At 47.6% G+C, this 15,136-nt stretch overlaps 1 protein-coding gene across 1 annotated transcript in view; it reads left to right on the forward strand.

The window, feature by feature from the left end:
- Positions 1-3,194: 3,194 nt before the first annotated feature.
- Positions 3,195-15,136, forward strand: part of HSD17B1 (hydroxysteroid 17-beta dehydrogenase 1) — a 28,027-nt gene continuing 16,085 nt past the window's right edge. Inside the window, exons 1-3 of the mRNA XM_063963565.1 lie at positions 3,195-3,360; positions 14,119-14,280; positions 14,471-14,650. Coding sequence (XP_063819635.1) covers positions 3,264-3,360; positions 14,119-14,280; positions 14,471-14,650 — 439 coding nt within the window. The 5' untranslated portion in view covers positions 3,195-3,263. The remainder of the gene's footprint in view (positions 3,361-14,118; positions 14,281-14,470; positions 14,651-15,136) is intronic.

Consider the following 15,136-nt stretch of genomic DNA (forward strand, 5'->3'; position numbering starts at 1 on the left):
GTCTTCGGCACCACAGAGAGGAGTCTGCACAATGGTCCCCTCCTCTCTTGAGCCGCCCTTGGTGTATGGCCACAACTGATCAGAGATTACTGGACAGTCGGACATGAAAAATCTTCCATCATGCCTTACTCATTTGATCATTGGTCAGCTGTGTCGGGCAGTGTATACACTGACATAGCCTACCACCTAACATTTCACCTGTTTCTTCACAGGGGAGAAATATGAAATTGTTTCCTCCTCAGGGAAGGAAAGCTAATATTGGGGCCAATCCACTGTGAACTATCTCAGTGTATGGCTACAATCAGGCCCGGTGCTACCCGCTCAGCAAACAGATGCAGAGCAGGTAGGCGCCAGGCAGGAGAGGCGCTGTACCTGATCTGCTGCTCCTGGGCCCCCTGCTGCCGCTCCCGGCCGCTGTGCCTGTCACTGCATGACAGGCAGCGGTGCCAGCAGCTGAAAGCCTCCTCTCCCCCTCCCCTCCTGTGACAGATCTGATGGAGGGGGCGGAGCTAAATGGGTGGAGGGGATGGGACCATCAGACTGCAGTGCCACAGAGGACATGCTGCTCCCGATCCTTCAGCCAGGGAGAGTAAAGGCCCATACACACTTGACGATAAAATGAGCGACGTCGTTTATTTCAGCCCTCATCAACGACGTCGCTCATTATATCGTCAAGTGTGTATGCATCCGACGTCCACCGATGCGCGGCCCCGCGGGACGTTAACGACCCTCGCTTATCTGTGGAGCATGTATGCTCAATTTCCACTATGGTCGTTACCGACCAGAGACGTCGTTGAATGTGTATGGTGTGAACGACCAACGACCAAGCCACTGTTCACCAGCCCTGTTCCCAGCTCATTATTTTAATAAACTGTTCAGCTTGGATGCTTCAACGATGAATGGTCTTTGGTCATTGGTAGTGTGTATGCTCATGTCGTTTGCTCAGCTGTTCAAGGGAAGTTCAAGGGAAGTTGTTAACGACGGTCGTTAACGACGTGTGCATCGTCAAGTGTGTATGGGCCTTAAGTCTGTGTGTGTGTGTGTGTGTGTGTCTGTATTTAAGTATGTTTAGTGTGTGTGTGTATATTTAAGTATGTGTGCGGGGGAGGTGGATGTGAATAAATTGCACTTCTGTGGGCGTTAATTGTAAGCTGTGCTACTACTGGGGCGTTACAACTGTAGCGTTACGTGAAAGCTGTGCTACTACTAGGGCGTTTACGTGCAAGCTGTGCTATTACTGGGGCTTTACATGTAAGCTGCATTACTACTGGGGCGTAACGTGTAAACTGCGCTACTGCTGGGGTGTTCCTACTGGGGCATTAAGTGTAAGCTGCATTACTACTGGGGCATTACGTGTAAGCTGCATTACTACTGGGGCGTTATGTGTAAGCTGCGCTACTACTGGGGCATTACGTGTAAGCTGCGCTACTACTGGGGCGTTAAATGTAAACTGCATTACTACTGGGGCGTTACGTGTAAGCTGCGCTACTACTGGGGCATTACATGTAAGCTGCGCTACTACTTGGGCGTTACGTGTAAGCTGCGCTACTACTGGGGCGTAACGTGTAAGCTGCGCTACTACTGGGGCGTTACGTGTAAGCTGTGCTACTACTTGGGCGTTACGTGTAAGCTGCGCTACTACTGGGGCGTTATGTGTAAGCTGTGCTACTACTGGGGTGTTACGTGTAAGCTGCGCTACTACTGGGGTGTTACGTGTAAGCTGTGCTACTACTTGGGCGTTACGTGTAAGCTGCGCTACTACTGGGGCGTTATGTGTAAGCTGTGCTACTACTTGGGCGTTACGTGTAAGCTGCGCTACTACTGGGGCGTTATGTGTAAGCTGTGCTACTACTGGGGTGTTACGTGTAAGCTGCGCTACTACTGGGGTGTTACGTGTAAGCTGCGCTACTACTTGGGCGTTACGTGTAAGCTGCGCTACTACTGGGGTGTTACGTGTAAGCTGCGCTACTACTGGGGCGTTACGTGTAAGCTGCGCTACTACTGGGGCGTTACGTGTAAGCTGCGCTACTACTTGGGCGTTACGTGTAAGCTGCGCTACTACTGGGGCGTTACGTGTAAGCTGTGCTACTACTGGGGTGTTACGTGTAAGCTGCGCTACTACTGGGTTTATTATGTGTAAGCTGTGCTACTACTGGGTCATTATGTGTAAGCAGTGCTACTACTGGGGTCGTTGTGTGTAAGCGGTGCTACTACTGGAGTCGTTATGTGTAAGCGGCGCTACTACTGGGGTCATTATGTGTAAGCGGCGTAACTACTGGGGTCATTATGTGTAAGCGGTGCTACTACTGGGGTTGTTACATGTAAGCGGTGCTACTTCTGTGGCGTTATGTGTAAGCAGCACTACTACTGGGGTCATTATGTGTAAGCGGCGTTATTACTGGGGTCATTATGTGTAAGCTGTGCCACTACTGGGGTTGTTACATGTAAGCGGTGCTACTTCTGTGGCGTTATGTGTAAGCAGCACTACTACTGTGGCATTATGTGTAAACTGCTACAACTGCGGTGTTGTGTGTAAGCAGTGCCACTACTGGGGGCGTTTTAAATAGGGGTACAATTGTGTGGCCATGCCCCTTCCTTGTGAGACCACATCCCTTTTTCGACGTGTGCTGTCCCTTTGTAAAGCATGGGAGGGCGCAAATTTATAGTTTGCAGGTGGGCGCCGAACACCCTAGCACCGGCCCTGGCTACAATATCTGATAGGTTTCAGCTTTTCAGATAAAACGTCTGTTGGCTGACAGACATTTTATCTGGCCATGTATGCCTAGCATAATTAAAAGCACTTAAATCACGCAGAGTACATTATGAACAGTACATCAGGGACTTATATTAATTCTAAGTGGAAAATGTATTTTCTTTTTTGCTTTGAAATTTTGGTTCCAATTATTAGTACACTTTTAATACTGCATCTGCCTATGTATTGTCTACAATAAATACTTGAGGCAGATGTACTAAGCCTTGGAGAGTGATAAAGCGGAGAGAGTGAAATTGGCAACCAATCAGTAACTAACTGTCATTTTTCAAACACAGCCTGCAACATGACAGTTAGGAACTGATTGGCTGGTACGGTATCACTCTCCAAGGCTTAGTACATGTCCCACTGAGGTATAGTTGTCCTTGAAGCACCAACTGTAGACATAACACAACAGATATCAGTGCAGGCGGAATTTGTGGTTTTAGCTTTATATCTCAGAGTTCCCAGACAGTTCCTGGATGAGACAGTGTCCCTCCTGCTTGCATTTCAGATGGAGAAGAGAGTGGTTCTGATTACAGGATGCTCCTCAGGAATTGGCCTGGGTCTAGCTGTGCTTCTTGCCTCGGACTCTCGGCAAAGATTTAAAGGTAAACTGCTGCCATAATAATTTTCTGTATGGTTCATCTGTTGCACCAGAAGACCTCTCTTTAAAGATTCTTCTGTCTGTCACATTATTCTGTTTCTACTTGCAGTGGTACTTACTTATCAGATACACTGAAGATTTATAAAAGTTAAACATTTCATAAATGTATTATTTAACATTTAAGTAACACTTTAGTTAACATTTATCGCAATATGTGTTATATTTCTCATGCCCTAAACTGTCCAGGTTATTCTTCAGCACAAGTAGCTTAATTGGTACCTCAGTCAGTTGATTTAATCATCTGTGCTCAGGCATGGATATCCTTAAAACCTGGACAGCTAGTCTGCCTTGAGACCCGAGTTTGGGAATCAGCCGCAGTCCTCCAATCCTCAGGGGTTCCTAACAGTGCATGTTTTACAGTTCTCCTAGTTCGTGCATAGCTATATACATTACTGGCCAACACATTTTAAAAGAACCACAGGTGTAGCTTATTATTTCAATTATTGTAGTGAGGAGATCTGTGAAACAAGCACTGTTAGGGGTCCCTGAGTACTGTAGTTGGGAAACACATCTCTAAACAGTGTTATACCCCTTTTACACCTCCGCAGTAACCCAAGATATTGGCATGGCAATGGTGCAAAAGGGTCTCCGAAAAATAACCCAGGTCCAGGGACCCGGAAGTCCAACCTGGGTAGTGAGCAAGGTTGGCCCCTGGAAGAACCCGGGTGATGGGGCAATATAATCGGGTGACCCGGGTCCCATTTAAAGCATAGGAAGAGCGGGATCCACAGTGCTTTGAGATTATGTCATCTCCAATCGCCAGCAGAACAGTTAACACTGCACCCGTGTGATTCCTTTATGATTCGCTTATAAGGTCTATGGAAAAGGAACATTGAGATAATGCTGTCAAATATAGAGAGAGCAAGTACTGGTATTTTTACATTATTGTTTAGTGGGACTATCTCTTGATGTTTATGAGAATGAACACCTACAGTATGCAAGCACCAGTCATCCCTAATGTCTAGGACATGGAACAGACCCAAAGTTTATATATGGACATTTATCCATTTTCCAGCTTTGGCTAACTGTACAATGCCATTTCTAATATCCAGTATATGTAATTTAACTGCCAGTATTTATTATTATTTCTGTGAGATTTATACCGTATGTTAATATTTAATGAAGGAGAGTGTTTAAAGTGCAACCAATCTTAGCCAACAGATGATGGTGGCTGTAATAGCCAATGTCAAATAGGCTGCACTGTATGAGGCATGCTTTGGTGCATATTCTCATAAGTATTGTGTCCCTAGTTAATGATTACACAATGATTGCTGCATTGGCGTGCACAGCCTCTGGGCAAGGGGTGTGTGATAATTGAAATTGCATTAATTAGTGACAGGGATAGGCCTTCACAATGCAGACACAAAGTCACACAAATACAATGATAATCAAAGTATTTTTATATATTTAAAGCCTTGGAAAGAGATAAAGTGGAGTAGTTGCCCAAAACAAACAATCAGCTTGTAATATTGGGTCCACACCAATACAGTCATTGGCCTGATTACCCAATAGTAGCTGATTGGCCTGACTATTGTACAGGTGTGCATGCAGGAAATAAATGGCTTAAAATGCTCTTGCAACTGTCGGATTGGAAGGTCGAATCTTTACGTGCAGCACAGCCAATCTCCCGATCCTATAGCAGAACGTACACACTGAGCTATTTCTAGCTCAGTGTGTACCGGGGTCAAGCTGGGTACACAAAATTCGGCTGATCGAGACGGTTTATCATGACAGGTTCAGGGTCTGCGTCATCGGATGCAGACTTCCAGGACCCTGGTGTCCAGACCCTACGGCCAGCCTGAGTAAACTTCAGCTTATGCAGGCTGGTGCCTGTAATCATTGCTATTCGTGACCAATGTTCACGATTGTGGTGATGGTGATCCGAGGCTGTGTCCTTAGATGCAGCACTCAGATTAACACTTATTCTAACAGGAGGCGTCTATTTCCTACAGACACCTCCTGCTGCATTAGTATTTCACTTAGATATAATTGCACAGCCACTTCCCTGCAGCTGTGCAATTTCATACAAACATGAACCGGACCCTTAGCCTAGGACGTAACCAGAACTTTGGGGGCTCCTTAGCAACATATTGAAGGGGCCCCTGTCCCAATGCTTCTTGAGAGACACCTCTCCGCAGAAGTTATTTATTGTATGCCCCATAATAGTGCCCTAGTTCATCTTCTGAACCATAGTAGTGCCCTAGTATATGTTATGAACCTTCGTAATTCCCTAGTTACCATGAGGTCACATTGTAGGGCTGCCAGTACACATTATTCCACACAGTATCTCTAATCCACATTATGACATACAGTGTCCACAATTCATATTATGCCACATTACAGTGCCCCCTGTTCATACTGTGCCATATTAGAGTGCCCTCCAGTTCAAATTATGTTATGTTACAGTGCCCCAGTAGATAATATGCCACACTATAGTGCCTCCATTTTATATTGTGCCACATTACCATGCCCCAGTTCTTATTATGTAACATTATAGTGCCCACCACATTGCAATGAGCAGATCAAATTATGACACATTACAGTGGCCTCCAGGGCAAGCGGATGTTTTGCCACATAACTCCAAAACGAAGCAACCAATCACAACGTCAATATAATTCTGCACATCTACGGACCAAGAGCTTTAGGGGGACATTTACTAAGCAGTGATTAGATCGGAGAAGTGAGCTAGTGGAGAAGTTGCCCCATCAACCAATCAGCAGGTCTGTATAATTTTATAGTATGCAAATTATAGATGTTACTTCAGTGCTGATTGGTTGCCATGGGCAACTTCTCCACTGGCTCACTTCTCCGCTCTTAGCACTGCTTAGTAAATGTCCTCCTTAATTTGGTATATGCAGTGCTTAAAGTGGTCCTAGAGAGGTGGTGGAACTCACCCCCCTCCCCAAGAAGAAAAAGAAGTAAAGCTATTGCACGGCGCCGTAGGCGCGCGCCGCCAGAAAAGGGGACGTGTCCTCAAAAAGGGGCATGTTCACACAGTAACAATGCCCACAGTAGTAGCACCCCATAATACACATAATGCCCACAGCAGTAGCGCCCCTTATACAATGCCCACAGTTGTAGTGCTCCTTATGCAATGTCCACTTTACTGGTAGTGCCCCTTATATAGAACCCATAGTAGTGGTGCCCCTTATGCAATGCCCGCAATAGTAGTGCCTCTTATGTCCCTAGCAGTGATGCCCCTTATGAAGTGCCCCCTTTACAATGCCCTCATTAGTAGTGCCCCCAGTAGTAATGCACTTAATGGTAATGCCCCCAGTAGTAATGTTGCCTGTAGTAATGCCCCCAGTCATTTAGCCCCAGTAGTTATGCCCCCTGTGGTAATGCCCCTGCAGTTATGACCCCAGTAGTTTAGCCCCTATATAGTTTGCCCATTAGTATTGCCCCTAGTAGTTTGACCACTTGTAGTTCAGCCCCTGTAGTTATGCTCCCTTTTAGTTTGCCCCCTTTAAGTTTAGCCCCCAGTAGTTTAACCCTTGTAGTTATGCCCCCCTGTAGTTTGCCCCCAAGTAGTAATGTCCCCAGTAGTTTAACCCCTGTAGTTATGCCCCCAGTAGTTTAGCCACCCTGTAGTAATGCCCTACTGTAGTTTGCCCCCTGTAGTAATGCCCCCAGTAGTAATGCCCCCAGTAGTAATGCACCCAGTAGTAAGCCTTCGTAATGCCTTCAGTAGTTAGCCCCCAGTAGTAATGCCCCACTGTAGTTTGCCCCCAGTAGTAATGCCCTCCTGTAGTTTGCCCCCAGTAGTAATGCCCTCCTGTAGTTTGCCCCCAGTAGTAATGCCCCCAGTAGTAAGCACCTGTTAGTAATGCCCCCAGTAGTAATGCCCCTGTTTGTAATGCCCCCAAGAGTAATGCCCCCATTACTAATGCCTTCAGTAGTTAGCCCCCATGTAGTTTAGCCCCCAGTAGTAATGCCCCACTGTAGTTTGCCCCCAAGTAGTAATGCCCTGTAGTTATACCCCCAGTAGTAATGCCCTCCTGTAGTTTGCCCCCATTAGTAATGCCCCCAGTAGTATGCCCACAATAGTAATGCCCCCCCAGTAGTAATGCCCCCAGTAGTTTGCCCACAATAGTAATGCCCACCCCCCCAGTAGTAATGCCCCCAGTAGTTTGCCCACAATAGTAATGTCCCCCAGTAGTTTGCCTACAGTAGTAATACCCCCCTTCCCGTAGTAATGCCCCCCACCCAGTAGTTGGCCCCCAGCAGTTAGCCCCCATTAGTAATGCCCCCAGTAGCTTGCTAACAGTAGTAAAGCCCCCAGTAGTAATGCCCCCTCCCCCCCCCCCCCCCAATGGAAGCGCCGCTACACATAGGGAAAAAAAATAAGATTTTACTCACCGGTAAATCTATTTCTCGTAGTCCGTAGTGGATGCTGGGAACTCCGTAAGGAACATGGGGAATAGCGGCTCCGCAGGAGACTGGGCACAACTAAAGAAAGCTTTAGGACTACCTGGTGTGCACTGGCTCCTCCCCCTATGACCCTCCTCCAGACCTCAGTTAGGATACTGTGCCCGGAAGAGCTGACACAATAAGGAAGGATTTTGAATCCCGGGTAAGACTCATACCAGCCACACCAATCACACCGTATAACTCGTGATACTATACCCAGTTAACAGTATGAATAATAACTGAGCCTCTCAACAGATGGCTCAACAATAACCCTTTAGTTAAACAATAACTATCTACAAGTATTGCAGACAATCCGCACTTGGGACGGGCGCCCAGCATCCACTACGGACTACGAGAAATAGATTTACCGGTGAGTAAAATCTTATTTTCTCTGACGTCCTAGTGGATGCTGGGAACTCCGTAAGGACCATGGGGATTATACCAAAGCTCCCAAATGGGCGGGAGAGTGCGGATGACTCTGCAGCACCGAATGAGCAAACTCGAGGTCCTCCTCAGCCAGGGTATCAAACTTGTATACTTTTGCAAAAATGTTTGAACCCGACCAAGTAACAGCTCGGCAAAGTTGTAAAGCCGAGACCCCTCGGGCAGCCGCCCAAGAAGAGCCCCTTTCCTCGTGGAATGGGCTTTTACAGATTTAGGGTGCGGCAGTCCAGCCGCAGAATGTGCAAGTTGAATCGTGCTACAGATCCAGCGAGCAATAGTCTGCTTTGAAGCAGGAGCACCCAGCGTGTTGGGTGCATACAGGATAAATAGCGAGTCAGTTTTCCTGACTCCAGCCGTCCTGGAAACATATATTTTCCAGGCCCTGACTACGTCCAGTAACTTGGAGTCCTCCAAGTCCCACGTAGCCGCCGGCACTACAATAGGTTGGTTCACATGAAAAGCTGATACCACCTTAGGAAGGAATTGGGAACGAGTCCTCAATTCCGCCCTATCCATATGAAAATCAGATAAGGGCTTTTGCATGACAAAACCGCCAATTCTGATACACGCTTGGCCAACGCCAAGGCAAACAGCATGACCACTTTCCACGTGAAGTATTTTAGCTCTACGGATTTAAGTGGCTCAACCCAATGCGGCTTCAGGAAATCCAACACCACGTTGAGATCCCACGGTGCCACTAGAGGCACAAACGGGGGCTGAATATGCAGCACTCTCTTAACCAAAGTCTGAACTTCAGGCAGTGAAGCCAGTTCTTTTTGGAAGAAAATGTACAGAGCCGCAATCTGGACCTTAACGTAACCCAATTTTTGGCCCGTAGTCACTCCTGACTGTAGGAAGTGCAGAAATCGACCCAGTTGAATTTCCTCCGTTGGGGCCTTCCTGGCCTCACATCAAGCAACATATTTTTGCCATATGTGGTGATAATATTTTGCGATCACATCTTTCCTAGCCTTAATCAGCGTAGGAATAACTTCCTCCAAAATGCCTTTTCCTTTAGGATCCGGTGTTCAACCGCCATGCCGTCCAACACAGCCGTGGTAAGTCTTGGAACAGGCAGGGCCCCTGCTGTAGCAGGTCCTGTCTGAGCGGCAGAGGCCATGGGTCCTCTGAGATCATTTCTTGAAGTTCCGGGTACCAAGCTCTTCTTGGCCAATCCGGAACCACGAGTATAGTTCTTACTCCTCTCCTTCTTAGTATTCTCAATACCCTGGGTATGAGAGGCAAAGGAAGGAACACATACACTGACTGGTACACCCACGGTGTTACCAGAGCGTCTACAGCTATCGCCTGAAGGTCCCTTGACCTGGCGCAATATCTTTTTAGCTTTTTGTTGAGGCGGGACGCCATCATGTCCACCTGTGGCCTTTCCCAATGGTGTACAATCATTTTGAAGACTTCTGGATGAAGTCCCCAATCTCCCAGAGTGGAGGTCGTGCCTGCTGAGAAAGTCTGCTTCCCAGTTGTCCACTCCGGGAATGAACACTGCTGACAGTGCTAATACATGATTTTCCGCCCATCGGAAAATCCTTGTGGCTTCTGCCATCACCATCCTGCTTCTTGTGCCGCCCTGCTGGTTTACATGGGCGACCGCCGTGATGTTGTCTGACTGGATCAGCACCGGCTGGTGTTGAAGCAGGGGTCTAGCCTGACTTAGGGCATTGTGAATGGCCCTTAGTCCCAGAATATTTATGTGTAGGGAAGTCTCCTGACTTGACCATAGTCCTTGGAAGTTTCTTCCCTGTGTGACTGCCCCCCCAGCCTCAAAGGCTGGCATCTGTGGTCACCAGGACCCAGTCCTGTATGCCAAATCTGTGGCCCTCTATAAGATGAGCACTCTGCAGCCACCACAACAGCGACACCCTGGCCCATGGAGACAGGGTTATCCGCCGATGCATCTGAAGATGCGACCCGGACCACTTGTCCAACAGATCCCACTGGAAGATCCTTGCATGGAACCTACCCAATGGAATTTCTTCGTAAGAAGTTACCATCTTTCCCAGGACTCGCGTGCATTGATGCACCGACACCTGTATTTGTATTAGGAGGTCTCTGACTAGAGATGACAACTCCTTGGCCTTCTCCTCCGGGAGAAACCCTTTTTCCTGTTCTGTGTCCAGAACCATACCCAGGAACAGTAGACGCGTCGTAGGAACCAGCTGCGACTTTGGACTATTCAGAATCCAGCCGTGCTGTTGTAGCACTTCCCGAGATAGTGCTACTCCGACGAACAACTGCTCCCTGGACCTCGCCTTTATAAGGAGATCGTCCAAGTACGGGATAAGTATAACTCCCTTTTTTTGAAGGAGTAACATCATTTCGGCCATTACCTTGGTAAATACCCTCAGTGCCGGGGACAGACCAACGGCAACGTCTGGAATTGTCCTGTACCACAATTTTGAGGTACTCCTGGTGAGGAGGGTAAATGGGGACATGCAGGTAAGCATCCTTGATGTCCAGTGATACCATGTAATCCCCTTCTTCCAGGCTTGCAATAACCGCCCTGAGCGATTCCATTTTGAACTTGAACCTTCGTATATAAGTGTTCAAGGATTTCACCGAACCGTCTGGTTTCGGTACCACAACATTGTGGAATAGTAACCCCGGCCTTGTTGAAGGAGGGGTACCGTGATTATCACCTGCTGGAAGTACAGCTTGTGAATTGCCGCCAGTACTACCTCTCCACGAGGGCAGCAAGCAAGGCTGATTTGAGGTAACGGCGAGGGGGAGTCACCCCGAAACTCCAGCTTGTATCCCTGTGATACTACTTGCAGAACCCAGGGATCCACCTGTGAGCGAGCCCACTGGTCGCTGAAGTTCCCGAGACGCACCCCCACCGCACCTGGCTCCACCTGTGGAGCCCCAGCGTCATGCGGTGGACTCAGAGGAAGCGGGGGAAGATTTTTGATCCTGGGAGCTGGCTGTCTGGTGCAGCTTTTTCCCTCTTCCCTTGTCTCTGTGCAGAAAGGAAGCGCCTTTAACCCGCTTGCTGTTTTGAAGCCGAAAGGACTGTACCTTATAATACGGTGCTTTCTTAGGCTGTGAGGAAAACTTGAGGTAAATTTTTTCCTTCCCAGCTGTTGCTGTGGATACGAGGTCCCAGAGACCATCCCCAAACAATACCTCACCCTTAAAAGGCAGAATCTTCATGTGCCTTCTAAAGTCAGCATCGCCTGTCCACTGCCGGGTCCCTAATACCCTCCTGGCAGAATGGACATTGCAATAATTCTGGATGCCAGCCGGCAAATATCCCTCTGTGCATCCCTCATATATAAGACGACATCTTTAATATGCTCTATGGTTAGCAAATAGTATCCCTGTCCTGACAGGGTAATAGACCACCCTGCAGCAGCACTATCCATGCTGAGGCAATTGTAGGTCTCAGTATAGTACCTGAGTGTGTATATACAGACTTCAGGATAGCCTCCTGCTTTTTATCAGCAGGTTCCTTCAAAGTGGTCGTATTCTAAGACGGCAGTGCCACCTTTTTTGACAAACGTGTGAGCGCCTTATCCACCCTAGGGGATATCTCCCAACGTGACCTATCCTCTGGCGGGAAAAGGTACGCCATCAGTAACTTTTTAGAAATTACCAGTTTCTTATCGGGGGAACCCACGCTTCTTCACACACTTCATTCACTCATCTGATGGGGGAACATACAAAACACTGTCTGCTTTTTCTCCCCAAACATAAAACCCCTTTTTTGTGGTACCTGGGTTAATGTCAGAAATGTGTAACACATTTTCCATTGCCGAGATCATGCAACGGATGTTCCTAGTGGATTGTGTATATGTCTCAACCTCGTCGACACTGGAGTCAGACTCCGTGTCGACATCTGTGTCTGCCATCTGAGGTAGCGGGCGTTTTTGAGCCCCTGATGGCCTGTGAGACGCCTGGGCAGGCGCGGGCTGAGAAGCCGGCTGTCCCACAGCTGTTACGTCATCCAGCCTTTTATGTAAGGAGTTGACACTGTCTGTTAATACCTTCCACCTATCCATCCACTCTGGTGTCGGCCTCACAGGGGGCGACATCACATTTATCGGCATCTGCTCCGCCTCCACATAAGCCTCCTCATCAACCATGTCGACACAGCCGTACCGACACACCGCACACACACAGGGAATGCTCTGACTGAGGACAGGACCCCACACAGTCCTTTGGGGAGACAGAGAGAGAGTATGCCAGCACACACCAGAGCGCTATATAATGCAGGGATTTACACTACCCACAGTGATTTTTCCCTTATAGCTGCTATAATTTGCGCCTAAATTTAGTGCCCCCCCTCTCTTTTTAACCCTTTGAGCTTGAAAACTACAGGGGAGAGCCTGGGGAGCTGTCTTCCAGCTGCACTGTGAAGAGAAAATGGCGCCAGTGTGCTGAGGGAGATAGCCCCGCCCCTTTTTCGGCAGACTTTCTCCCGGTTTTTATGGATCTCTGGCAGGGGTATTTTTCACATATATAGCCTCTAGGACTATATATTGTGATTAATTTGCCAGCCAAGGTGTTAATATTGCTGCTCAGGGCGCCCCCCCCCCCCCCCCAGCGCCCTGCACCCATCAGTGACCGGAGTGTGAGGTGTGCATGAGGAGCAATGGCGCACAGCTGCAGTGCTGTGCGCTACCTTGTTGAAGACCGAAGTCTTCTGCCGCCGATTTTCAAGACCATCTTCGTGCTTCTGGCTCTGTAAGGGGGACGGCGGCGCGGCTCCGGGACCGAACGATCGAGGCCGGGTCCTGTGTTCGATCCCTCTGGAGCTAATGGTGTCCAGTAGCCTAAGAAGCCCAAACTATCTCCAATCAGGTAGGTTCGCTTCTTCTCCCCTTAGTCCCTCGTAGCAGTGAGTCTGTTGCCAGCAGATCTCACTGAAAATAAAAAACCTAAAATATACTTTCTTTTCTAGGAGCTCAGGAGAGCCCCTAGTGTGCATCCAGCTCAGCCGGGCACAAGATTCTAACTGAGGTCTGGAGGAGGGTCATAGGGGGAGGAGCCAGTGCACACCAGGTAGTCCTAAAGCTTTCTTTAGTTGTGCCCAGTCTCCTGCGGAGCCGCTATTCCCCATGGTCCTTACGGAGTTCCCAGCATCCACTAGGACGTCAGAGAAATAAAATAAAAATCACTATACTCACTGATCCCTGCTCCCAGGCCGCTGCAGTCCTTCCTTCCGGCACCCACTCCTCAGCACTATGAGATGTCTTTCCCATAGCGCACATTGACAGAGCCGGAAGCCGGAGCTCAGTACTGAGCTCCTGCCTCCGGCTGCCGCCGGGCGCCCGCTGGTAACGCAATCCCAGCGGGCGCCCGGCATCTTCCAGCAGCGGCGGCACACAGCGGGTTAGGTGAGCCGGAGGAGGCGGAACTGCGTTCCGTCTCCAAGTGGAACTGACGGAACGCAGTTCCGCCCCGCTCCGGCTCACTTTAACCCCTGGGTATATGATTTGCCCTGCTCAGACAACAGCATCATACAAATGTCACTCATAAATCATCCTGACGCTATTAATATATAGAAGCAGAGTTGAAGCTAAACATATACAGTATATTTGTGAGCATAATAAGATCATGCAATAACCAGCTTACCTTTTCTAAGCCATGTATACAAGCAGTTATTCATCTGTAAGCATTCCTTACCAACCTGACAAAAACATACATCTACACACAAAATATAATATACCTGCCCACTGCAGTCCAGACTGTGGAGCGGTCATGTTGATCTTGCAAGACAAGAGTCCTAAAATCTGTTTGATTTTTTTTCCTTGTAAATGATATAATCTTATTTCATCATCTGAAATAGAACAATGACGACAGTAAATGCCTCTTGCCCTGTTTTCTACAGTTTATGCTACCATGCGGGACCTTTCTAATAAAGAACATCTGCTAGAGTGCGTACGCGACTGCCATGTAGACACTTTTGATATCCTGCAGATGGATGTCACAGACCAACAATCTGTGCTGGCCACAATTGAGAAGATAAAGGAGCAGAGGGTAGACATTCTAGGTCAGTAAGTCTGTGTATGTGTGTGTGTGTGTGTGGGGGGGGGGGGGGGGGGGTTATATATAACATTTATACATTGTTAATAAGATATACTGTGCCAGTAGTGTTTTACATGTGTATTAGTAAATTAGATTGTCAATTTAGGGAACAAATAAAGGTTTTCCCCGTGATTCGTTTCTTCCTTATTGCACAGTGTGTAACGCTGGTATTGGTTTGATGGGGCCCCTGGAATGTCACACCTATGACACCATGAAAAAAGTCTTTGATGTCAACTTATTTGGGACAATTAGCACCATCCAAGCTTTCCTGCCTGGGATGAAGCAGAGGAGATCTGGACGGATAATCATTTCTAGCAGTGTGGGAGGGCTACAAGGTAAAGGAGATATTCACCCACTATAGTTACACTGAGTCGCTATACAATCTAGTCACTGAGAAGTATTAACTTTAGGTTTGGTTACTTAAATTTTTTTTTACTGTTTGTACATTTAAAAACATGTTGGTGGCTTCAAAACATTCATTGTCTACTTGACTATAAGATCAAAACAGAGAATCAGAATAAGAGAATAATTACATGTTAATTAAAATGTATTACATGTTAATTAAAATGTAATTATTCTGTAGTGGCAAGTTATCATTTTATTACTATTAGAATGTTTGTTGACTATGTTTCTCTCTCTCCTATGCATAGGACAAGACATGAAAGTATACCTGTACAAACAATAGTTAGTCATTTTATAGGCTGAAGCAATATGCACAATAGTGAGTCAGTCACTGACAGTCAGTTAGGTTCTACTGACATTACAGAGACACGGGGAATTGTTTTGTGTTGCACTTTCTTTTAGGACTTACATGTTACACA

The sequence above is a fragment of the Pseudophryne corroboree genome, chromosome 3 (genome assembly GCF_028390025.1).
Source record: "Pseudophryne corroboree isolate aPseCor3 chromosome 3, aPseCor3.hap2, whole genome shotgun sequence".
NCBI classification, from domain to species: Eukaryota; Metazoa; Chordata; class Amphibia; order Anura; family Myobatrachidae; genus Pseudophryne; species Pseudophryne corroboree.